Source organism: Lemur catta, chromosome 21 (genome assembly GCF_020740605.2).
Source record: "Lemur catta isolate mLemCat1 chromosome 21, mLemCat1.pri, whole genome shotgun sequence".
Lineage (NCBI taxonomy): Eukaryota > Metazoa > Chordata > Mammalia > Primates > Lemuridae > Lemur > Lemur catta.
In genome coordinates, this window is record NC_059148.1 from 18585389 (window position 1) to 18611002 (window position 25614).

At 48.5% G+C, this 25614-nt stretch overlaps 2 protein-coding genes across 5 annotated transcripts in view; one reads left to right on the forward strand and one right to left on the reverse strand.

The window, feature by feature from the left end:
* The window catches only part of SART3 (spliceosome associated factor 3, U4/U6 recycling protein), a 31163-nt gene extending 19588 nt beyond the window's left edge, over nucleotides 1-11575 (forward strand). For both annotated transcript variants that reach the window (XM_045534631.1, XM_045534632.1), the window contains exons 10-19: nucleotides 145-222; nucleotides 349-407; nucleotides 567-676; nucleotides 3606-3718; nucleotides 4702-4778; nucleotides 5342-5510; nucleotides 7782-8236; nucleotides 8740-8892; nucleotides 9766-9956; nucleotides 10529-11575. In XM_045534631.1, coding sequence (XP_045390587.1) covers nucleotides 145-222; nucleotides 349-407; nucleotides 567-676; nucleotides 3606-3718; nucleotides 4702-4778; nucleotides 5342-5510; nucleotides 7782-8236; nucleotides 8740-8892; nucleotides 9766-9956; nucleotides 10529-10700 — 1577 coding nt within the window. In that variant the 3' untranslated portion in view covers nucleotides 10701-11575. The remainder of the gene's footprint in view (nucleotides 1-144; nucleotides 223-348; nucleotides 408-566; nucleotides 677-3605; nucleotides 3719-4701; nucleotides 4779-5341; nucleotides 5511-7781; nucleotides 8237-8739; nucleotides 8893-9765; nucleotides 9957-10528) is intronic.
* A 1123-nt stretch (nucleotides 11576-12698) lies between these two features.
* On the reverse strand, nucleotides 12699-17578 carry FICD (FIC domain protein adenylyltransferase). Of its 3 annotated transcripts, none has more exons than XM_045534636.1 (3): nucleotides 17489-17578; nucleotides 15576-15924; nucleotides 12699-15487 (listed from the first exon to the last, which is right to left on the reverse strand). In XM_045534636.1, the coding sequence occupies exons 2-3, from the start codon at nucleotides 15868-15870 to the stop codon at nucleotides 14412-14414; spliced, it is 1371 nt and encodes a 456-aa protein (XP_045390592.1). In that variant the 5' UTR covers nucleotides 15871-15924; nucleotides 17489-17578; the 3' UTR covers nucleotides 12699-14411. The 3 variants fall into 3 exon arrangements, with proteins under 3 accessions (XP_045390592.1, XP_045390590.1, XP_045390589.1); XM_045534634.1 differs by having other exon boundaries at nucleotides 17170-17560; XM_045534633.1 differs by having other exon boundaries at nucleotides 15576-17336; nucleotides 17489-17559.
* Nucleotides 17579-25614: the final 8036 nt, after the last annotated feature.

Below are 25614 nucleotides of genomic sequence, written 5' to 3' on the forward strand. Positions count from 1 at the left end.
GGCAGGAACTGGCAGTACTATTTCTGTGTCCCCTGTGTGATGGCAGGTACATAAAGGGTCTCCCAGCAGTTTCAGTGTAGGATTAAAAATAAAGGCATTCTACATGGTTTCATAAAGGTTTTTTTCTTTTGCAATTTCCAACAGACTCCAGTAAAGAGCTGGAAGAGTTGAGGGCCATGTTCACTCGTGCTTTGGAGTATCTGAAACAGGAGGTGGAAGAGCGTAAGTATGGCTCTAACCTGCTGTTTTGCCCAGTTGTAGTTCTTGTTCTTGGTTGATGTACCTTTTTAGTCAAAGGCTATTTGTCTCTCAATTGCTTTCTAATTTTGACTAATTCCATTCTTGCAGGTTTCAATGAGAGTGGCGATCCAAGCTGCATGATCATGCAGAACTGGGCTAGGATTGAGGTAAATGTTTTGGACAAATCTGTCAGTTTCATCCACTGGAGGGAGGCCTGGGGATTTATGTGACACTGCTAGTTATGCTGTTCGGAGTATATTTTGAGACAGGTGTCGATGTCATGTGGTTTGGGTCTTTTCCTAACTGAGTCTGCCAATGCATTTTAGGCTCGACTGTGCAATAACATGCAGAAAGCTCGGGAACTCTGGGACAGCATCATGACCAAAGGCAATGCCAAGTACGCCAACATGTGGCTTGAGTATTACAACCTGGAAAGGTAACTTACTTGGGGGTAGGAGAGAGAGGTGCTGTTTATCAGATGTGCACTGGTCTGCAGTTCTAGCTGTCTCCTGTCAGCTTGGGCTTGCTCCTTAGAACGAGGCTGTCTTCCTTCATCCTGGCTCTTTCGTTCATGGGTGCATTTTTATTGAGCAGGGCTAGAGGACCAGACGTTCTATTTGGTGCCTGGGGCTCTTATGGTCATGTATTTCTTTTTGTTTGTTTTGATTTTTGGACATGAATATTTGTTTGATTTTTGGGGGAGTTATTTATTTTTCGTTACATTTGCTTTTCTATTAACAGAGAAATAGAAAATATTAAAAAGCAAAGAAAAAACCTCATATTATTTGCAATCACTGACCCAGACATAACCACTGTTAGTTTATAGTTTGGGGCATATTCTTCAAGATTCTTCTGTGCTTAAAGCTTTTTTAAATAAAAATGCAAGTATAACATATATGTTATAAACTTTCGAAACTATTTGAATTAAAATAAGATATTCCCAAGTAATATTTTTAACATGGGGAAAATATAAAGCATATGACCGACCAGCTTTTCTATTCAACATATCTTGAACATTATAAATTGAATAATATATTTCTACATGACCTTTTTTTCTTTTTTGAATATTTTGTTTTTCCCCTATTAAATGTGTGTTCAAATTAAAGTCACAATTTTTACAAAAATATGTGATAGACATTTTCTTTTAGTCCCACCTCCAGAGATGACCACTATGCAGGCTAGATCAGAAGTTCTCTTGGCCGGGCGCGGTGGCTCACGCCTGTAATCCTAGCTCTGGGAGGCCGAGGCGGGTGGATCGCTCGAGGTCAGGAGTTCGAGACCAGCCTGAGCAAGAGTGAGACCCCGTCTCTACTAAAAATAGAAAGAAATTATCTGGCCAACTAAAAATATATATACAAAAAAATTAGCCGGGCATGGTGGCTCATGCCTGTAGTCCCAGCTACTCGGGAGGCTGAGGCAGTAGGATCGCTTAAGCCCAGGAGTTTGAGGTTGCTGTGAGCTAGGCTGACGCCACGGCACTCACTCTAGCCCGGGCAACAAAGTGAGACTCTGTCTCAAAAAAAAAAAAAAAAAAAAAAAAAAAAGAAGTTCTCAAATTTTTTGGTCTCAGGACCCCTTTGCAGTCTTAAAATTTGAGGACCCCCAAGAGCTTTTGTTTATGTGAGTTATATCTGTTGATATTTACCATATTAGAAAATACAACTGAGGAATTTTAAAAGTGTTTTTTAATTCACTTAAAAATGATAAATCTGTTACATTTAACATATTTTTTTGAAAAATGACTATTTTTCCAAACCTCAAAATAATTTAGAAAAATGGCATGGTTTTATACTTCTGGAAATATCTTTAGTCTGGCTTAGAAGACAGCTGAATTCTCATGTCTGTTTCTGCATTCAGCCCATTGTGATGTCTTTTTTTTATTGAAGGGTATAAAGATAATTTGGTTTTACACAGGGTAGAGGAGAAAGGGGTTATTTTAGTAGCCTTTTCAATGGATTGTGGATATTCTTTCACACTTGAGCAAAACTCAACAAATGCTAGTTTCTTAAAGGTTAGTTGCAATGTGGAATCTGAAACCATATTAATGAATTTCTCCAATTCTGTTACAGTAATATCCATTTGTCTGTTTTGCACTTTGAATGGACCTTTTATCTTTTACGTGATGCCATAATTCTGCGGCATCGTGAGTTATTCATGTAGAAAATCCTGATTCACTAAATCATGTAGCTCTTCCAAATGTTGACGTAGTTTATTCTACAGTATAAAAATATTGTATTTGTTCACATCCACGCTTATCTTTCTAGAAAAGTCTTTTAAATAGGAAGCTGTCAAACTCACAGTGGCAAATTCCAGTTTTGCAAAATTCTAATTTTCACTTGAAAGCTTGAATTTTGTCACTTGCAACAAATAATGTCGGTGGTTTTCCTTGAAGTGACAGACTCCTTTAATTTTTGAAAATGTCTGCCAAATACTCAGGTCTGAGTAACCATAGTTTGTCACTCAGCTGTTCTTTTAAGTAAAATGGTGTCTACAAGAAAAGTGACTAGGTCAGCTTGCAACTCAAAAAATAATATATGCTTTTCTTTGCAGTAACCATTGTACTTCATTGCGCAGAAGTGCTCTATGTGTACTTCCTGTTTTGTCACACAGAATATTAAAAAGATGTGTACTGCCTTCATTTGTGCTAACGGCCAGCATTGCTTTTGCACCATTGTGCAAATGTCAACATAGTGAACATAATAATATCTTGGTATTATTATAAAAGGACTTTTAACTCTGTAAGACCCCTGGATAGGGTCTTGGAGACCCTCAGGGATATGCTGCTCTGAATTTTTTCTGAGTATCCTAATACATATTTACAATATTTATGTGTATTTATAATGTTGTAAAAATAGAAATGAGGATATACTGTTTCATAGCTGTTAACAGCTAATAGAGTTGTTTATACCTGTTGTAGTTAGCAGTGTATCTCTCCATGTGGGTACGTAAAGATCTGACGGTAGGCATGAAATGGGGCAGTCCCTTGGATTAGTGATTCTCCCCTCGGGTAGGACTGCGTAGTAGAATTTCTCTAGGGACTTTATCAAGTTACACAGAGTTGTTGGACACCCCCCTGCCACTGTTGCACATGTGAATGCTGTAAAGGCAAAAAACCTGCATACCATGGTCCTAGGTGCATTTTCCAGAAGCACCTACCTGGCTGGGGGAAAGGGAAAGCCTTCGTGTGTGACTGTAGGGACTCTAGTGGAAGAAGGAGAAAACATTGTGGATGGCTCTGAAAGCTTGGGTCTCCTCAGAAGCTGGAGTCATCAGAGAGTGAGCTTCTGCCTGTGGGAAGACAGCCTCTCCCTTCGCACGCTTTCCGCTTCGTGTCCTCGTGCCGCAACTGTTTGTTTTCTGCTTAGGGCACACGGCGATACCCAGCACTGCCGGAAGGCGCTGCACCGGGCCGTCCAGTGCACCAGTGACTACCCGGAGCACGTCTGCGAAGTGTTGCTTACCATGGAGAGGACAGAAGGTGGGACCCCCAGCTCTCTCCTGCCTTGGAGTCTGACCCATTTGCTGTTTGGTCTGAAGTAGCAGCTTCTGGTTATAGTCTGTGAGGACAGGCTGCGTTTACGGCTACCTCCCCTCAAGCGGTGCTCTGTGTAATCACAACACACAGCCACAGCTCTTGTCAAAGTTTCCAGCCACTAGGGAGGACTCTGATGTCGCTCTAGCATAGGGGTGCTCATAATTCTTTGTGGTGAGGGCTGTGCTCTGTAGAATGGCATCCCTGACCTCTACCCACTAAATGCCAGTAGCAGCCCTCCCTGTCCCAGCTAAACGTGACAACCAAAAATGTCTGCAGACATTACCAAATATCCCTTGGTGGGCAAGATTCCCCTAGTTGAGAGCAACTGCTCTAGTGCAGTGTCTGCTCAGCAAAGAGCTCAGAGAGGCACATGGCTCAGCGTGTTCTTTGGTCACACATGCATCCCTTGTCACATTTCAGAGCCTTCAGTGTTAAGTTGTAGAACTGGAACCAATAGGAAAATAGTGTGAGTTTATTCATGGGCATGGGTCTGGATTTTGGCTTTGAACCCCACAGAACTGGGAATCAAAGACTCAAACAACAACAAAAAAGAAAAACAGAAAAAAAAAACTGATCTCAACATTTGAGTAGCTCTTAAAGTTCTTCAGTCTTAATAGAAATGTCTCATACCTTTGTAGTACAATGTTTTCATAATCTTTGCCATTGAGAGCCCTTAATAGATCTCATTGGTTTTCAAGTGTCTTTTCTGAAAGAGAAGGGACATTTTAAACACACTTTGAAGGACTATTTGAATTCTAAACTTTAAAGCCTACCACCAATTAAATTTTCTGAAGATGAAGAGCCGACTCTCCAGTTCTTGTCTGGTGGGAGGGCTCTCTTCGGGAGGTGCACAGCAATTAAGGAAGTCTTATGTTCCATCTTTCAAAAACCTAAAGAATGAAAGGTTTGCTTCTCTTTTTATAAAGGTACTTTAGAAGATTGGGATATAGCTGTTCAGAAAACTGAAACTCGATTAGCCCGTGTCAATGAGCAGAGAATGAAGGTAATGATGACACTTACTTGAAGTCTTTGAAACTTCTGGTACCTGTCTTGGCTCTGTTGGATATGGATACTTGTCAGTAACTTCTAGGTTTTCCTAAGAAGCATCTTTTACTCAGAATATTAATTGTAAAATATTGGATTCAGTATTTAAACCTGTCTTGTATCATCTAAAAAGACCGGTCTAAAACTTTAGCCCCAATATACTTTTTTAACATAGTGAGGGAATTTTGGCTCTAAAATTTATTGGAATAGATGGAAAAGAATGAAAAGGAGCCTCACTTAGCCTAGTGAGTGGAACGTGGACACCCCCAACTTAGGGCCCCAGTGTTATAGATTTTTTTTGGCAATCAGTGATTGAGGTGGGGATATTGCTAACATACCGTAGACTTGAGATCCAGGATCCTGAGGCGCTGGCCTGAGCCCGGTGGTGGAAAGCTGGGAGCCTGTCCTCCCCGTCCCCCTGGTCCCTTCCTTTCCTCTGGGCAGCGGCCTTCCACTCCCTCCCCTCTCCGCACAAGTCAGCCCGGGGAGTGTAATGATGCCTCATGTTCCTGCTTTGCGTAGGCTGCAGAGAAGGAAGCTGCCCTTGTGCAGCAAGAAGAAGAAAAGGCTGAGCAGCGCAAGCGGAGCCGGGCCGAGAAGAAGGCGCTGAAGAAGAGGAGAAAGACCAGAGGCACGGATAAGCACAGAGTGGATGAGGACGAGGAGAAGGAGTGGGGCGACGATGAGGAAGGTAAAGGGCCGTTTAGAAATGGTAGTTTGAAACGTCTCAGACTTTCAGAGGAGTTGCCCAACCTTTGTCCCCGAACTACCTGAGAGTGAGTTGCCGTCACCCTGGGATTACCACAAGGCGTGTGTCTTATCTGCGACTACAGGCCACCCGTCACAGTCCGAGTCGCCATGGCCCACCACTCCCATCCGACCCGCAGACCCCAGTCGTGGTCGGCCATCTGTCCCAGTGCCGTCCTTCATGGTGGAAGGATCCAGTTCAGCTTCCAGGGTTGTGTTTAGTTGTCCTGTCTCTCGAATCTCCTTCAGTCTAGAACATTCCTGAGTCCTTTTTTTTTCTTTTTTCTTTTTTGACTCTGATGACCCTGGACACTTTTGAAGAGGACAGGCCAGTTACTTTGTAGAGTGTCCCTCAGCGTGGGTGTGTCTGATGCTCCCTTGTGATTGGATTCAGGGCAGTCGTCTTTGCAGGAACGGCACACAAGTGATGCCGTGTCCTTCTCATTGAGTCCCATCAGGCGGCGCTGTTCTTTGCCTGGTGATGGTCACTTTGGTCACATGACTAAGGTGTGGTGCCTGTCTGCCTTCTTTACTGTGAACTTACTCTCTTCCCCTTTGAAATTACAAAGTATTTTGATGGGTATTTATCTAGTACTTTGAGACTAGATAAATATCCTATTCAACAAACTTCCAAATTGTTTGTGTTTTTATTTATGTCACGTGGATTCATAGTTTCCCATTTTCTTCCACAGTCACAGTCTGTTACTGTGATGAAGTTGATGCTCTGCTTTCCAGGTTTGGCTAGCAAGAGTTCTGCCAGACAGGCTTTTGTGTCCCTTTGACCTGTCCCCAGTCCTCTGATCATTTCCTTACTTTCTGGTACACCTTGTGCGGACCTGCCTAGCTTGGCCCTGCCTAATGGTTTTCACTTGGCAGAATTTTCCAGCCAGTGTTTCCGTTGCCTGTGTAGTTTCAGGGACAGGCAGGAATTGGTCAGATTTATCTCAGCAAAGTCTGTCAAGGTAAAGAATTGTCTCTATGATCACAACCAGTTACAGATTTCTTTGTTCCTTCTCTACTCCCACCGTTTCACTTAACCAGCCTTAAAAAAAAAAAGAGAATTGTCTGTAGACATAAAAGGACACTACATTTACCAAGTACAGATGTGTGAGCCACAGGAACTAGTGATGGAGTTGTCATTCAGTTGGCCTTCCTTGCCCAGCTTATTTGGGCCTTGCCGAATGATTGAGGATGGCTCACTGCCCCTCAGAGCTCCCAGTTTAGCAGGATAAGGCAGGTGTGCGACCGCAGTGGCGTGTAATCAGTCCGGACCGTGGGAGACGGAGCTGTGAGTTGTGGTGGAAGCCAAAGAAGGGGCACTAGTGGCTCAGCTCCCTGCCAGAAGGACTTGGTGGGGGAAGTGAAGCGACATCCAGGGGAGGGCAAGCTGGACGGAGCGCCACTGTTGGCAAAGCATGAGGCACAGGTGGCCTGGCGTTTCTGTGAGCAGCAGATCGTTGAGTTTGAGCTCAGATGCACAGCAGAGGGTCAAGGAGGCTGGAGGGGCAGGTGGGCCGGCTAGGCCCAGCCCAGGGATGCTCTTGAACGCAGTGGAGCAGCTTGTAGGCCTGGACTCCTTGGGAAGGCAGTGGGCAGTCGGCGGAGCGAGTGTGCGCAGGAGACTGACGTCAGCTGAGCTGCAGTACTGGCCCCCTGGGGGCAGCGGTGTGAATGGGCTGGAGCAGAGTGTTGCTACTCTCTCTTGAAGGACACAGACAATATTGACAGTGCTTTAGAAAACAGACTGCTTGCAGGGCTCTCCAAAGTGTGGCCCATGGCGCGCGTACATCAGTCACTTAGGGGTGGTGGTTTCAGCGCAGACTCCCAGGTCCCATCCCACCCATGCCGACCTGGGCTTTGTAGGAGGGGGCCCTGGAATGTGCCTTCTGACCTTTGAGACCCCCTGACCTCTTGTCTTAAGTAAGGGTGGACAATGGGGATTCATGTTGTTACTTCCACTTGGTCGAGCCCACTTACTTGAATGTAGTTGGGGCCCAGGAAGTCGTGGGACAGGTCAGGAGGGTCATCAAGACTTCCCGGGGTTGTGGCGCCCGCCCCTCAGTTTCAGGCGAGAGGAGTGAGTGTGTGTCGCATGCAGCCGGTGCGGATGAGCCGTTGTGTGGGAAGAGCTCTTTCCCTTCAGGCCTCTCCGATTAAAGCTCACGGAAGAGAAGAAACAGTTAACCGTTGCTGCTTTTCTTTGGAAAACCCGTAGAGCCGTCTTCCAAACGCAGAAGGGTTGAGAACAGCGTCCCTCCCTCTGGAGAAACACGAGACGCAGAAGTGGAGATAGGGCCTGCTGAGCGACACGCATCCGTAGATGTCGACCCTCCTTCGAAGCAGAAGGAGAAGGCGGCCTCCCTCAAGAGGGACGTGCCCAAGGTGCCCCACGACAGCAGCAAGGACAGCATCACCGTCTTTGTCAGCAACCTGCCCTACAGCATGGCAGAGCCCGACGCCAAGCTCCGGCCGCTCTTTGAGGCCTGCGGGGAGGTGGCTGAGATCCGCCCCATCTTCAGCAACCGCGGGGACTTCCGGGGCTACTGCTACGTGGAGTTTAAAGATGAGAAATCGGCCCTGCAGGCCCTGGAGTTGGACCGGAAGACTGTAGAAGGGAGGCCAATGTTTGTGTCCCCCTGTGTGGATAAGAGCAAAAACCCTGATTTCAAGGTATGTTTATGGGAAAAAAGAATGCCTTTCAAAGCGTTGATTTAGACAGACTAAACACTCCATTCCTACAGCACTAATATTTACAGTATCCGCCAAATTTTTATACTCTGTTAGGAACTAAACTACTTGAGTCAAGGTCTGTGCTGTGCTGGTTGACTGACGTCTGACTCATGGCTTGGTCGCTGTGAGGTCAGTTAGAGGACTTAGTAACGACCATAAAACCAGGAATTGTACTAATGGCTGTTTCCAGTTGAATGCTTAGTATTGAGCAGGCGCTGTGCTGAACATTTTACGTATTGTATCACTGAATGCTCACCACAGTCTGCAGGGGGCTGCTCTGACGCTTGCCATGTCGTACAGGGGGAGGTGCAGGCCTAGAGAGGCCAAGCGACTTGCCCCAAGTGTCCCCGTTAATAGGTGTCAGACCTGGCGTGCTGTGGATGAGGCTGGGCACTGGTGGTGCCTTGAATCTCGGGTTTGCTCCCCCTCCCTGCGTCCTGTAGGTGTTCAGATACAGCACCGCCCTGGAGAAGCACAAGCTGTTCGTCTCGGGCCTGCCTTTCTCCTGCACGAAAGAGGAACTAGAGGACATCTGCAAGGCTCATGGCACCGTGAAGGACCTCAGGCTGGTCACCAACCGGGCCGGCAAACCCAAGGTCAGTGTGGGAGCAGAGTGTGGCTGGTCTTCGAGGCTCCAGCAAATAGTTTCTCCATCTGTTCAGAGATCATTTGGCTCTGGAGCGGGTTCCTCGTTCAACCGCTCGGAAGCACATGATAAATCAACGGAAAGAGGAGCATACTTGGCTGTACTCATATTTGGAGCCATAGTAACTGTTTGCAGCTGATTGTACTAAAAAGAATAAGGTGTTTGGAAAACGAATAAATACAAATAAATTCATAGGAGCCAAGATATGGCCCTGGGCTGTGGGGCCTGGGGGCAGCCTCGTGGCCAGCTGCACGTGGGCCGTGGCTGGGTGCCCTCCCGCAGCTGCCTACCTCTGTCCCAGACCCCTCCTTCCCTGGGGCCTCCAGCCTCCCTCTTTTCACGTCTTCTCCTTGCCTCTCTCCTCAGTCTCCCTGTTGAGTCCTTTGGCACCACATTTGAAGTAGTGCTGTTCAGGTGTGACATTTGGGTCACTCTGCCCACTCTCCCTCCCCTTAGCTAAGTTGCTGGGGAGCTGAAGAGTGTGAAATGAGGGTGGGGCCGAAGGCACAGGGGCAGCAGGACCACCTGGGCTGCTTGCCCTTGGCCAGTCCATCGTTTGCTGCATTTATACTGGTCTGTTTCTTTGTTTTTTTGTTCTGGAGCAAGCACAGGGTGTGCTGAGTCTGGAAAGGGTATCTGCAGTTAAATCAGTACCAGCAGGAGGGAAGGAGGCTGGGGTGGGGAGGCAACCGGCAGACAGATGGCCGTGGTGGGGCAGGGGACCTGCAGCAGGCTGCCTGCCTGGGCTGGGCTGCGGTCGCCGCGCGGAAGCTGCGTCCTGGGGCTGCGGCGTCTGACCCAGCTCTGGGTCTCGTGCTTTCAGGGCCTGGCCTACGTGGAGTACGAGAACGAATCCCAGGCGTCGCAGGCTGTGATGAAGATGGACGGCATGACTATCAGAGAGAATGTCATCAAAGTGGCCATCAGCAATCCCCCTCAGAGGAAAGTTCCAGAGAAGCCAGAGGCGAGGAAAGCACCAGGCGGCCCCATGGTGCCGCGGCAGATCTATGGAGCGTAAGTGTTGCATGTTAGGACAGTGAGTTAGGTCAGAAAAGCCAGGGCCTGCTGCTCGGAGGGGACAAGCCCGGGAGGTGAGGCCCTGCCTGGTGTTTGCCAGTTTACACTTGTCGTTTATTGAAGGCAAAACTCTTTCAAGGCAGTGATTATTTGAAAGTTCCCCTTGCCGGTTGAATCTGTGTGTTTAAAACAAAACCTGGTGACCATATGCTTGGGGATTTCCAGCCTCAGCTGTGATGCACGTACAAGCTGTGCTTTTCGCTTGGCAGGGGTGACAGCGCAAAGTCGCACGGTCATTAGGTGAGGTCTGAGAGATGACAGTGCTTTTGTCCACCCTGAGTGTGACTGTCGCACAGGGTTGGTCCTTGCCAAAATCCTAAACGAGGCAGTTTGTTGAAGTGGTTTTTACTTAATAGCCAGGATGAGGGGGACAGGGCTTGTCTCATCCTTCTTTTTATTTTTCATCTTTTAACTTTGGGTAATTTGAAACTCTCCTGGCTAATTTTCACACGTAAGTCAGGGGCCGTGAGTCGTTGCCTCGAAGGGTACACTCAGTGTTTGTCTTCCAGGCGGGGGAAGGGGAGGACCCAGCTGGCTCTGCTGCCTCGCGCCCTGCAGCGCCCGAGTGCCGCTCAGGCCGAGAACGGCCCTGCCCCAAGTCCAGCAGTCCCCACCGCAGCGGCCACCGAGGCGCCCAAGATGTCCAATGCTGATTTTGCCAAGCTGCTTCTGAGAAAGTGAACAGGACTCTGGGAGAGACAGGAAATGCCTTACTTCATGCTGGCCCGGCAGACCACCCGCCACACAGCGAAGCACTGGGGACAGACGGCCCGGTGCGGCGCCCACTGGCTACCACCGCCTTCCCTCTGGGTGTTCCCAGTGAAGAGGCTGTCGGTGCTCCCTCATATTGAGGGCGATAGGGGGACACGATCACTACAGGTTGGGCCCAGGGCGTAGTCTCCGAAGCTACTTTTGTGTCTTAAAGGAGGAGCAGAAGTGAAACCGGAACATGCAGCGTTTGAGACCCACTCATCCTAATGTTTTTGCCAGCTCTGGCCCCTTTTTCTAAGACACTTCTCTCACACCCCGCACAGCACAGGTGCCTGTCACTCTTTTAATTTTAAAAGATGAAAGGCAGATGCCAGTAACTCACCAGAATGGCCTATGGGGGAGGGGGTGAGGGAGGGAAATCTCCTAAAAAAACATTTGATGGGTTTTTGTTCAGAGGGGCTGTGCATTTTTTATATTACGTATTTGTAAATGACACGTCAGACTGTTGTTTTGTTTCCTAAAAGCAAAATGTTTGTGACATTTGTTTTATACAGGAATTCTGTGTGCCCCCCGCTGTGGACCATTTTCTTTGCCTAGTGACTAGTGAACTGTGTTCTTTGTCTAAACATTGAGTTCCAGCCTTTTGGTTTTGTTTCAATACCACATCAAGTGCAAACTGCAGTTCTCCGCAGTTAGCTTTGTTTGTTAAACTGAAGTTCTCTTAGAAACTTCTTGACAAATGGTACTCAGATGTGCATTCACACATGGGTGTATCTTGCTTTACCTAATAGCTGTGTAAATAGAACTTTTGTAAGTCAAATTCCATTGTCATTTGATTTAAATTATTTCAGCTGTGATGTGTATTCAGTTTTAAACTTCAGTTTACAGCAGTTCGACACTAGCTTTTAAGCTTTTTTACCTCTCTTCTTTCATCAAATATTTATTGGTTTGAACACAGTGTTGCCAGTTCGGTAGGGGAAGCTTACTTTATAAAAACACTGGAGAAAGACATAAGGGAATCCTTTTATATGTCACGAGGATCAGCTCCTCAATTATCTGTTTTGTAAGTTTGAGTTTTTGTGTATCAGGCTTTTCTGCATTTTTTAAACTTAACATTTTTTAACGGTAAATTTTAAACCGATAAAACAGTAGGGTAGAAAAGAGTAAAATAAACTCCTGTGTGCCTACCACTGAGCAGTCAGCATTCCTCAACCCACAGCCCTTCCTCTTCTGTCTCTTCCTCCCTCTTCTGTGACACAGGCATTTCCCAGACAGCATCGCACTCATCCGGGAATGTGGCATCTGTCTCGAAAAGGACTTAAAGGCCATAGTTTGCTCATCATCCCTAGAAACATTGGCAATAACCATCCAAATTTCCAGTTTCCTGTTGTTCAATAAATGTCACTTTTCCTCCCTATAAATTATCATTGGCTGGTAAGGCTCTTAAGTCTTTTAAAATGTAGCTTTTCCTCCATCTTTTTTTTTTTCCACACAAAAATCCCAACTTTTTTAGTAGGCATTACTTCTGCATTAAATTCAAGCAGCGGCCATCAGCAGCAGGAAGAACCTTAGCTATGACACTTGAGTCCCCCCTGCGGTGTTCTCTGTGATGCCGCCCTGATGCCTGTTCGGTTGGTGAGAAGGTTTGGGGAGGTCACAGGGAGCCCTGATGGTCGGGGACCCGACACTTGAAGAGCCACGGTTTCCTCGCTTCAGGCGAATGTGGCTTCAGTTTCTGCTGCTGGTTCTCTTGCCTTTGGCCAACACTCCGACCCGACTTCCTATCTCAGATGTCAGCACAGGCTTGTCACAGGGGGGACCTTTTCAGACCTGAGCAGTCTGAACCAATTTAGCTTCCTGGTGTTGACTGTTCTAGAAATGGATTTTCAGGAACATGAGTTCAGAATCTCCCGTCATCCTGTGACAAACAGGAACATCTTTCAAATAAGACAGCAACATCTCAGATGCTTCTGTAATAAAATACTTTATTAGAATCATTAATCTGTTAAAATAATACCCTTCACATATAGCTAAAGTGCAAATTCTCTCGCTCTATAAGTACAAAGCAAGTACTTCTGTCAGACTTCCTGGGTGTGCTTATAAAACCAAGATGAGAGAGGAGTTAAGGTGGAAGGAATACCTTCTGGCAGCATGAAAGTATGAAAACTTTTTTTTTTTTACAAAGGTTTGAATTACACCCGGAGCCATTTCATACATCGTTTCACTTATTTTTCTTAACCTTTCAGAAAACACTCTGTGCTATTTACACACCTGAATAACTGTATAAACACTTAACTACATCAGAGTAGTGACCTTGTGACTCAGGAACTGAATCCTCAGCGACAACACTGTGTGTAGTCACCATCATTCAAACGGTGACGAAGTGCAGTACAGTGTTAGACATCACGGGCTCTGTCACTGGGTAGGGGACCCAGTGACCATGGGCCGTTCTGACTAAATAGCAGCGGTCGTATTGGCACACGTGCCATTTATGATTGAAAGGGAAGATTCTTTCTACTTTGGTTAAGATGACAGCTTGGCCATATTACATACAATGTATCATTTTCCAAGTTGCTAGAAAAGTAAGGCCACTCTAAGGCAACCTGCCTCCCCGAGGGGACGCTGGACAGTACGATGGCTGTGGGAGGTGGGGGTCCGGGCAGTAAGTGGAGGAGACTGCACGACAAAAGGGACACATCCTGGTTGGGGTCAGATGTTTTTACTTCGTTCAGTAGAAGCTGGTGCTCTAATTCATCATCAAAAATGTTTATTTGGTGTTGACGTGGCATGTTTTCCCAGATGTGTTCTGTTAACATTTACCTACAGAAAACACGGTGGGGGTGCGGGCAGGCTTGCCCACCTGCATGATACCCCACCTGCAGCACAGTGCAGTTGCTGGGTGACAAGCCCAGAGGACTTTTAGACTGAAACATGTCTGAGTTGCTGCAAATAAAGTGCAAGAGACACGTGAATACACAAAGAAAACCAAGCTGGTCACCCCTACTGTTAATTAGAAAAATAGCCCCTGGCACTACAGTTTGCAAACTATGGCGCAAAGAGTCTTCTGGAAGTAAGCAAGGTATCCAACTAGAAACGTCAACATTCACTTACATCATCTCAAAAGTTTGCTCTCTCCGTATAAGTCAGTCACCACACTAATCTTGTACCGGAGCAAAAACCTGAGAACGCAAACAAACGCAAGCTTTCCATCATTTCTCAAGGCTGGGATGGGGTTCTCAGCAGGAGTGCTGACTTCCCAGTTAAAGTGACAGAACCACTCAGAGAAAGACTTGGCAGAGTCGCGCCTATGGCCCTGGGCCCTGTCCCACAGCGCCTGGCCTCTCTGCCCCACCTTTGTGCAAATTCTGCTCCAAAGCCTGTGTCCTAGTCACACGGGACTACCACCTGAACAGTGGCCACCGGCGAATGCCGCACGACATTTCCTAGCCTGCCCAAAATAAGAAAATAAATAACTTGGCTGAGTTATAAATTATCTTAGAGATAAGGCTTAATAATTTAGTTTTTTTCTCTTTTAAATACAACAAAAAATAATTGGGAGGTAAAGAATGTTTAAGGTTTCCTTTTGCTTTGGGAAAGGTTTCTAGAAATGCTAAGTTTCTTTGACTGTCCCCTGCCCCACCCCCCAGGACAGCCCTTGTCACCAAGGGAGCATTTACAGGGTCAGGGCTTCACAGGAAGCGTCTCCTTGAACCCAGAATGGTTGGGTTTGGCTTCTGGCAGCGCTACCGAGTACTCGGTCGTGGCAAAAAGCAGGGTGTCCAGGGTGGTCTCAGTACACTTGGCAATGAAGCGAATGAAAGGCCTCACATCGCCTTCGTTGGCAACTTCCAGCACATGGTAGTACTCGGATCTCTGCTCCTTGCGGATGGTGATGGGCGGGTAGCCAGCCTGCATCAAGATCAGGTTCATGAGCAGGCGGGACGTCCTCCCATTGCCGTCGATGAAAGGGTGGATGTAGACGAGTTTGTAATGGGCTAAGGCTGCAAACTCCACCGGGTGCAGGTTCATGGCGTCCTCGGAGTTGAGCCACTGCACGAACTCCTGCATCTGCTTTTCCACATCCTGAGGGTGGGGAGGGATGTGGTGCCCGACCAGGACCTGGGTCGTCCGGAACCTGCCGGCTTCCACCGGGTCCACGTAGCCCAGCACCCGCCTGTGGATCTCCAGCACGTCGCTGATGGTGACGGACCCGATGCGGGACACCAGCGTGGTGTTGATGTACTTCATCGCCGCGTGCATGCCGATGACCTCGTTCTGCTCCTCCAGGCTCTTCCCGGGCACGGCGTAGCGGGTCTCCAGGATGTGCCTGATTTCCGACAGGGTGAGGGTGTTGCCCTCGATGGCGACCGTGTGGTAGATGTGATGGTAGTAGGTCTCCTCCATGACCCTGCGCAGCGCCGAGTTCCCCTTGGGGATGGACATGACCTTCTTCACTTTGCTGTCGATGATGCTGAAATACCTCTGGTCGATCTCCTCCACGAGCGGCAGCGTCCGATCCCGGTTGACCAGCGCTTTCTCGTGGTAGGGCGAGATGGTCAGCGCTCTGGTGTACAAGTAATCCGCCTGGATGATGTCCTTGTCCTCTTCCGAGAAGATGCCGAACTCGTTGAGCGCGTCGACGAAGTCCGGGTCCATCTTGAGGGCGTGCAGGAAGAGCTTCTGGGCTTTCCCCCGCTTGCCCTGGCGCTTCATCTCCAGGGCTTGGTTCAGAGCTGCTCTGGCTTCCAACTTACCTGCTGGAGGAGAGCCAGAGAGGCACTGTCAGGGAGGCAGACACTCTATAAATACCTGTCAAATGAGTGTTGAGGAGAGAGCGTGTCTCACCTGGAGAGGCCCTGGTCTTGACCAGCAGCAGCGCAGCATCCCTGGAGGTGACACTGACCTCCGTGGACGGGCTGGTGCACTTGGCGTGCTGTGCCCTGTCCAGTTTGCTCCGGAGCAGGTAGAAGCCCTTGAGCACAGCCAAACACTGCTCCTCCACGGCGCCCAGAGGCAGCAGCAGGGCCAGCAGGGACCCCAGCACCATGCTCAGCAGCATCACCCACAGGAAGCGGCCCCCCACCGAGACCCATTTCGGTTCGGTCACTGCCATCACTGAAGCCATCGGCATGAGTGTCATCTGGACTCAGGGGTGAGCCCCTTACACGTGTCCCCAGTGTGCTGAGAGCAGGATCTGCGAGGAACCAAGTGCACAGAGATGAGGCAGCGAAATGAACACGTTCAGGACACAGTGTGACTTCAGCAGGGGAGGTGGGGCTAGTGAGCCACACCTTTAATTCACTGGAGAGACTGGGGTGGGAGTAGCATGAGGTGGGGGCAAGGCAAGAAGTGGATCTAACTGGAGGTGGGGCCAGCCTGAAGACTGGTGCCACCTACAGGGCAGTGTGACTGTGAAAAGTCACGCAACCGCTGCCTAACATTTATTGAGCACTTACTACGTGCCAGGTCCTGTGCGAAGCACTAAGCACCTCACACGTATTACCCCCTGCCGTCTCCAACAGCAACTTGAGCTGATTATCATCACCTCACTCTCCAGGTGAGGAAACTGAGGCTCGGAAAGGTGAAGTCCTTTGCCCAAAGTAACCCAGTGAGCAAGTGACGGCCTTAGGACTTGAACTCAGGAACCCCACAGCTCTAGAGTGTCCCCCCTTCCCCACGCATCTCTGTGGCCTCTGACCCCAAACACTGGGTGTTTGGGTGCACAAATGACTAACAGACACACACTCAGATCAGCCAGTTCTGATGCCCATTTTTGGATACGCACATCTGTTGGGTGGCCTTATTGGCACGTGGGTGGCCACTTCTTACCCTCCCCCTGACACTCAGCCACACGCCTATGATGCTATTACCCTCTCTGGCCTTCCTTTCCTGGCATGTCCAGAAGGGACCCCAAGAGGTTGGACAGTCCAAGCATCCTGAAAGGAACTCAGGCTGTGGGCCAGACTGGTGGTGACCACTCAGCCTTAGTGACAACAGGCATGTGCTTGGGGGGTGGCGGTGGGAGTGGAGGGACCAGGTATGCAAGCACCATTATGCTGACAATAAGCATTTATTGGGCAACTATGGTGTGCTGGTAGCTGAGCTGAGCGCCAGCCACACATTATCTCATTTAACCCTCATGCCACCCTATGAAGGAAGAGCTACCCCTCGCTCCGTTTTATAGAGGGGAAACCGAGGCGAAGAAGGCCCACAGGAGGCTAAACAGAGGCCATTAGGAATGAAACCCCAGTGCATTTGAGCCTGGCGTCCCCAGGTCTTAACCGCTGCCTTCTTACTGAGCAGGGCCTGTGCACCTGCTCTGGCTGCTCCTGACCCAGAAGCGACCGACAGATCACAGGGTTCAGAGTCTTATGGGGGAGCCCGGCTCGTGGCCGCAGCACATCCGAACGGCTCGGCGTGCGCCCGAAGGGGGGTGCACCTGGCGTGCTGTGCGGGTCCAGGTGTTCCGGGCGGGCTTCCCGGGGGACCGGCTCCTCGATAGGGCTGTTACGGTAAGGAGTTCCTCGGTGCCAGGGGTGTGTGCGGGGAAGGAGTGCGTTCCGGGAGGCTCAAATCTCTCACCTCTCGGTTCTCTAAAGGGGGAAACTGAGGCCCGAGAGGCGAGGGGACCGGTCTCAGGTCACTCCGCGGAGCCGCCCCCCTCCGAGCCCCGCCCAGGGATCGCGGCCGGATCGCGGCCTCGCAGCACCCTTCCCGGCTCGCTCCTTCCGGGCCCCTCCGGCTTGCGCCCTCCTCACCGCGCGAGGCCGCCGGGCCCTCCCGCCGCCTTCCCCGCGCTCTCAGGACTCCAAGGCCGCCGGCTCCCGGGACCTCCACCACCGCGGCCTTCTGGCCCCGCCCCCGGCGACTCGCTATTGGACGTCCCGCCTCCCTCGTCGCGGCGGATTGGCTTTCGTCACCTGTCCGCCTCTCGCATTTCCGGGTTCCCGCGTCTGCGTCTGCTTCCCCGGGAAAGACGCGCCGTGGGCCACTCCCATTGGTCGTCTCTTGTGTTGGTTTCGCCAGCAGCAACCAATGAGCAACGAGAGGGGCGGGGCCTGGGCCGCCGGCGGGAGGAGCGGGTGCGGACTTGGGGCGCGCTGGGCGCCGGCCCGGAAGCTCGCGGTTCCGCCCGCTGGGGAGCGCTGTCTTTCCCCTGGTGCCCTCATCTCGGGGCTGCTCTCGTCTGCCTCAGTTTCCTCCGGTGTGAAATGGGGATGTTGATGGCTTCCACCCTGCCGGTCTCCTCGTCTTCACTGCCCCGTCTTAGCCTCCGCCCCGTGCGTGGAGCTTGCTCTCCCTCTCTGCCTCCCTTCCTCCCCGACTTGCTAAATTGCATCCTCCAGAGCCGGGCCTGGCTGGCTCCTTTGGCCTCCCAGAGAGATACAGTTGTTTTCCTTGAAGCAGGGCTCCGAAACCTCCATCTTAATCCACAAATACTGAAATCAAACATTTAGGCACGTGCCCCAGAAAGGCTAAGCATGAGGGTGTTAGCTCAGATTCTGGACTCCGAGAGACCCCAGGCTCCAAGCCAGGCTTTGCCATTTACTCTCTGGGTGACGTTGGGCAAGTTCCTCTGAGCCTCAGTTTCCCCACCTGTGAAATGGGGACAAACAGCCCACCTTACTTTTGCCCTCAAGTCGGGGATTTTCAGAAGGCTTCATGCTTCAAGATCTGACCTTCTCCGTGACACCTACTCCCCTCAGAGGCAGTGCCAGGCAGTGCCACGCAGCCCTGGGTTCAAATCCCAGCTCTGCCGCTTGCAAACTGAATTACATTCAGCAAATGAGCTGATGTCACTGATCCCCTATTTGCTTTTCTGTAAACTGGGGATAATGTGATGATGGTGCCTCTTCCTAGGGTTTTGTATGAGGGTGAGGTGAGATCCTTCGTGTCTGGCACAGAGCAAATGCTTGGTAAATATCAGCTGTTGCAATTATTTCTAGAAGACACCAAGTCATTGCTGCTTTATTTGTTATCCATACAAGAAAGTGTCAGAGCTGCAGGTTTTTCCAACCACTGGGGAGAAATCCCATTGCACCTTGTATAGGTCTTATTTTGATTGCAATTTAGGGAAGCATCTGACCTATTGCACAAAATGAATTGTCCAGGCCCGGGCCAGAGTTGGGACTGATGACCAGAGGCATGCTGTCATGAAGGACCCCATGGGGGACATTGCAAGGTGGGGGACCAAGCAGCTTTGCCCTTTGTCTGCTGGGCTCCCTGTTTATATCTTGTTAGTGGCCCCCCATGTACAGCTCCCAGCACTCAGCATGGAGTGTGGCACTGAATAAATGCTCAAGAAATTTTGTTGGGTTGGGTGTGGTGGCTCACGCAAGTCATCCCAGCACTTTGGGAGTATGGTGGTTCTTTTGGTGGCTTCTTGTTTTTAATCTTTTAAACAAAGGTCTTGAATATTGTTCTTTTGGAGTCCTCTGCATTGCGCTTCTGATGTTCCAAGTAGTAATGTTATTATAATAACCTCCTCCAGAGGAGAGGATGCTTATGGGAGACAGCTGGTGTGGTAGGAAACAGTAAGGCTTTGGGGTCTAACAGATGTGCATTGAAATACAAAGGCCCCCACTTACTAGCTGAGCGACCTTGAGCAGGTCAATTATTCCCACTGAGCTGGATGCCATGGGGCTTATGGACCTCTGTCCACACCCAAGCATAAAGTGACGTAATCACCTGCTTTTAAAGGCACCTTCCTCGCTCCACTTCTTTTTGGGACACAGCATAATTTTTTTAATGAGCTTAGGCCATGGGTAGCAAATCCAGAAGCAGGAATCCTTAATGAGTAAAACTGCCTAGGCATGAAACAATCGGGAGTGGTGAGGAGTGTGGCGAATTTGAAAGCACATGCCTTGTCCAAAGTGGGTAGCAGCTTCTCAGCTGTAATCCACATTTATTATACTGAGATGCAGTCCCGAAATTGACAGATTTTCCAATTTTTCAAAAGAAATGTGAGGCCTAGATTTTTAAACAGTATCTCCAGATTTTTAAACAGTTGGCATGACTGCCTGCTGGCTATAGAGGGCTGCCAGATTGTAATCCCCGTTTTAGGCTTTTTAGATGGGCAGGGAAAGGTGACAAGGAACACAGGAAGAAACAATGCAAATGACTATCTCAGCAAATGCGCCCACCACTGCTTGTGGCCACCAGGGGGCAGTAACTCACCTGGCATCGCTTCCCCCATTCGCTCTCCTTGTCAGGAGATTACACTCAATTTTCTTCCTTGACTTTGTCTGCATTCAGCTGTGTTGAATGCACAAAATATGGTCCCTGAAGCGATATTGAAAAGCTGGCTTTCTCCATCGTAAGCATTCTGTATTAGGTGGAAATTGCCTCCCCGTGGCCCATGGAGGAGTTTTCTAAAAGCTTACCTTGACACATGACAAAGAACTTGGAAAGTGGTTGCATGGGAAATGTGTCCATTATGCAAAACAAAACAAAACAAAACAAAACAAACCTTTTGCATCTTTAAGGAACAGCAGTCAAGCGCTTCTTGCTGGCAGAGTCGGATTCCATTGCTTGGGAAAAACAAAACTCCCCAACTTGAGGCTATGTTGCATGGGGTTGTCTCCAGAATGACTTGACTTCATTATAAAGAAAATACACCATACCCGTTCTTGCTTCCCTCACTCCCAGCTTCCTTTCGCGCCCCTCCCCCATCACCCACCTGCCTGGATTTTTTTTTTTCTCCTTCTAACTTGAGCATCCTACCTCCCTGACTACTGATTAATCCTGCTTATTAAAGGATTAATCTGCCCCAGTAGGGGCAGGCCCAGTTTCCAAGGCAGCCTAAAGAAACAGGGTTTTGGGGACCCCGTGTGAGTGTCCCTGGGCTGAAGGCTCGTGCTCTGGCCTCAGGATATTTCTTATGTGATAGGGCGTCAAATTGATTTTCACATATATTTGAGAACTCAGACATGCAAATAAGTGTTGTTTTCAGAGCAAATCATTTGAGGAAGTGATACTTCTTACTTTTAAGATATTAAGTATAACTGCCTTTTTCTTGTTAAATAACCAACTACTTTATTTTTTAAAAGCAAGATTAGGTCATTACACATATAATAGAAGATGCACACACACACATAAAGAAGAAAAAATACCCATCCACAATTCTACTACATATTTTTCTATACACATTTATTTTCAAATGATGCAATATTGCAGACATCCAAAAAGCATAGATAATATTAATACAATGGGCACCTGTGTGCCTGCCACCCACTTTAAGAAATACCATACTACCAAAGCACTGAATGATGCCCACGGACCACTTCCCCGTCACATGTCCTTCCCTCCCTAGAGGTCACCACCATCTTGAATTTGATGCTCTGGTCCCCATGCATGTTTTTTGCTTTTATCCATATGGATATATCCCTATATAACATAGAATGATGTTCTGCGTGTTTTTACACATATATATACTCTGTGTATCCTTCTGCATTTTTTCTGGTTCAGAATTAGATTTTAGAGATTTATGTTCATGTTGGTAGCCATAGTTCTGGTTCATTAATTTTACATTGCTGTGTAGTATTCCATTTACAGTTTATCTCTCACCTGTTGATGGGCATTTGGATTATTTCCAGTCTTTCCCCATTACAAACAGCACGGCTTCGAAATTCTTGTATGACTTTTGGGCACATGTGGGGAAGTTTCTCTAGAACAGAGTTTCTTTTAGAGTCGCTTGGGGAGCTTTTAAAAAATGCCCCTGTACCTGGACCTTGCTCCAGACCAATGAAGTCCTCCAACCTTTCTGATCTGTCTGTATCTTAGTCATAAGTTAAAATAATCATACCCACCATGCTATCTCATTATTGGTAGTGTTAACTAGCATTTATTGAGCACTTACTGTGTGCTCCATGATTTATAGGTATTATTTTAGTGCATTTTTGTAACAATGTGAAGTAGATATGATTAAACCCACTTTATGGAAGGTGAAACTGAGGTTCAGAGAAATTAGGTAATTAGCTTGAGGTCACACAGCAAGCAAGTGGCAGAGCTAGGGTTCACAACTAGCCCCCTGACTCAAAACTTAGGGTTTTAACCTCTATGAGACCCTAGGATTTCAGCAGGTTGCATTTTAACTCCTCAATTTTAGAGGAGGGGAAACTAGGATTGATAGAAGGTAAGGAAAAGCCAGGATACAAATCTAAGTCTAACACATCCCTTTTTATGTAAAAATTCTTTGCGGGAAAGGGAAGGAGCAAGGAGAGAAAATCTTAATAAAGTCATCTTTTCTTCTCAATTTTTGGGTGTTCCAGGAACATGTATATGTACCCTGTGTCTGCTATCTGTTGCCGTGTAACAAATGAGCCCAACGCTCAGCGGCTTCAAACAGTAATAAACATTTTTTACTTTACATATTTTGCGTGGGTCAGGAATCTGGGAGCAGCTTATCTGGATGGTTCTAGCTGGTGGTCTCTCTTGAGATTGCAGTCGAGAGTGAAGGTGTTGTGTAGGGCTGCATTCACCTGAAGGCTCGACTGGGGCCGAAGGATGCGTTTTTGAGGTGGCACGTTCCCATGGCTGATGGCTGGGGGCTTCAGTTCCTCTCCGTGTGGGTCGCTCCACAGGGCTGCTTGACTGTCCTTGCCACGTGGCAGCTGGCTTCTCCCAGTGTGAATGATCCAAGAGTGTGATGTCTTTTACAATCTAGCTTCACAAGGCACACTGTCACCACCTTTGCTGTATTCTATTGGCCACGCCACAGATCGACCTCGGTACAGTGTGCGGAGGGCTACATAAGGCTCACCAGGAGATGAGGATCATCGACGACCACCTTAGAGGCTGCCTGTCCCACACCCACTGCCCATTCCCTCCTCAGTCCCAAGAATTCCACCTGACAGCTCGGCAGCGTGGACCTCGGGCCTCCTGGGTCCCCGGTGCTTGACTCTTCGGGGTCCTCCAGGCAAGGAGCTTCTGCAGGTGTGAGACTCATCTGTGGGGACGATGGACTCCCAGTTGCCGCTGGCCTTTCCCCCAGCTGTTTGCTGACTGCTTTCTAGCCCTGCTACTCTAATAAACCCGGGAAGCCGCCCACTCGTGCCTAAAAATATGGTCCTGTTGACATGGAGACCGATTCAGGTGCCGAATACCCTGTTTTAGATCACAGCTTCTGAAAGATGTGACTAACCCTCTCCTCCTCCTGCATGAGGACAGCGACTGGGGTTGCCCACTGGGCCAGGATGGGGTGGGGACCCAGAGGATCCCACATCTTCCCCCTTCTCGGATTTCTCTGCTTCACTAGACTCGAGGCAGCTGGGCCCCGGGGGCTGCTGGGCGGAGAGGAGCTGTGGACCTCCTGGGGTCCAGATTGCAGTCCATTTTCATGCACCCCCAAAAGCTCTTGGTGGAAGCTCTCTGTTGCCATAGTAACGTGGAGATGTGGAAATTAACATGTGGGTGCTTCGCATGCCAAGAAAGCCAAGCTTTTAATGCTCATTTCCTCTTTTAAATAGATAAGAATTCCTAGGAGGGCTTTGGACAGACATCAAAGGGTCTATTTCAGGTGTTGAGAAAATGCTCTTTTAAAAATGATTGCGAAATGAGAGCATCCCTAATCAGAGAGATGGTGGCGCTTTGGAATTCTTAGAGGAACTGGAAAAATATGTTTAGAACTAAAGCAACTTTTATTTTTAAATGACAGCTTTATTAAGATATAATTCAGATGCCATACAATTCACCCACTTAAAGCATACAATTCAGGGGTTTTAAGTATGTTCACAGGGTTTTGTAACCATCACCACAATTTTAGAACCCAAAACCCTTCAGTGGTCATTTCCTGCTTCTCCTCAACCACCCTCTCTCAGTCCCTGGCAATTGACTTTCTGTATGTACAGATTTCTCTATTCAGGATGTTTCCTACCCATGGAATCACGTCTTTGCTCCTGTTGCACCTCAAGGTACTGCAGAAAAGTTTGTTGCTCAGAATTTCCCTTTATGTGGCAGGATTTGGTTACGCAGGCAAGAGAGTGTTAAGTCTTGAGTGTTGGCCCTTGTGACTTTCACCGGGAAGGGAGCTAAGAGGCTCAGTTGGAACCTGGAGGGAGGAGGGTACATGGCAGTTTGCACGTGCAATGCGAAGGGAACAGAGGCAGCCTCAGAAATTGCAGAGAGAGCCTCTTAACAGTGATACCTAGCGTTTTACGTGGCTCCTGGAGGAGTGGCTGGAAGCCCCAATCACAGTAATAATAGCAATAACTGCATTTGCACAGGGATTATTTTGTAAATCCCTTTTGCTTGCATTCTGTCACTAGATTCGCATAATAACCCTGCACGGTCCGTGGGCACACACTGTATTTCCTGTCTGTGAGAACCATGCAGGTATTGCTCCCATTTTACAGCAGGGGAAACTGAGAATGAAAAGTCTCCTGATCTCTTTAGCGTTCCACAAGCTTTGCCTCCTCACCTCAAGTCTAATGTATTAATATTCATTGTTCATTTTTTTTCACTAGGGTGCAAACCCCAGGTGTGACTCAGGAAGGCTGTAGAAGGCATGTGCTTTTGAAATTAGAAGGTTTAAAGAAGGAGTTGGTATAACCAGCCAAACCCAGCCCACCACCTGTTTTTTTTTTTTAATAAATAAAGTTTTATTGGCACCCAGCCATGCTCATTTGTTTATGTATTTTCTATAGCTGCTTTTGCTTGTAATGGCAGAATTGAGTGATTGTGCAAAGCATAAAATATTTATTATCAGGCCATCTACAGAGCAAATTTGCCAACCCCTGCTTTAGAGCTTGGGCTCTGGAGCCAGATTACCTGGGATTGGAATCCCAGCTCTGCCGCTGAGCGGCTGTGTGACCTTTGGCAAGTTACTTAGCGCTCCTTGCCTCAGTTTCCACAGCTGTGGGAACGATCGTGGTGGTTACCACGTGGATGCAGTCCACGGGAGACGTCACTGCCGTTCCAGGCAGCTGGTGGGCCTGGGGTTGGGAATGAAAACGTTCTGACTCGCACTCGTGGCGGGGTCCTGGCATGCTGGTCACAGACGTCGCACTGGAGATGGGCCATGCTCGGGCTGGAGGAGTAGCAGGAGCTTTATCGTGGAGTGTTTCCTGCAGCGGGAACTTGGTCATTTGCACAGGCCCCCGCGTCAGTTGTGCCAGTGGGTCCCCTGGGTGGCGGGTCTTGGCCCCCAAACTTAAGGGAGGATGTAAAATAGGCTGCCCTAAATCCTCCTCAACCCTGAAACACGAGCGAGGGGAAACTGCATAACCTCTTGGCGCGATTTCTGTAGAGATGATATAAGCCTCACTGTGACCTTGGCCTGGTGATCACTTGGGCTCGCCACGATCCAGGGGCTCTGTGACCCTAAGGCCATTCCTGGCATGCCACATGCAAAGTGATTTTGGGTAGCTGGTGACAGGGAGTCCAGTGTTAGGGTGCAATGGGCCACCCGATGTGTTGTCAGGCTTAGCCTAACGGTTAAACACTGGCTCTGAAGACTGATCTGGGCTCAGATCTGCACTCTACATGTCCAAACCGTGTGACTTTGGGAAACTGACTTCACCTCTCTGAGCCTCAGTTTCCCTAGCTGTAAAATGGGACTGACAATATACCTATATCAGGGTTGTGTGGGAGAAGAAACCCCATCATCCTTGTAGCCCACCTGTGAATCACCTGTGTTATCATTTACTTCACATTTTTCTTTAACTCAACTTTTAAACATTATCCTAAGGCGCTAATATTTGTGACAACCTAGGTGCAAAGCGTTTTTTTTTTTTTTTTTTTTTAACCTAACATCCATAAAAATCTTTTGTCCCACTGGAGATGAAGCTTTGTGAGGCCACAGATTTTTGTTTGCTGCTGTGCGCCCAGAACAGTACCTGGCACATCCTAGGTGATTAATAAATGCTTGTTAGAGGAATGAATGAAC

Excerpts from the sequence above, each read along its gene's own strand:
- FICD (XM_045534636.1), bottom strand. The coding sequence starts at position 15,870 with ATGACACTCATGCCGATGGCTTCAGTGATGGCAGTGACCGAACCGAAA. Across the intron at positions 15,488-15,575 it reads CAAGACCAGGGCCTCTCCAG|CAGGTAAGTTGGAAGCCAGA; the intron begins GTGAGACACGCT and ends GCTCTCCTCCAG.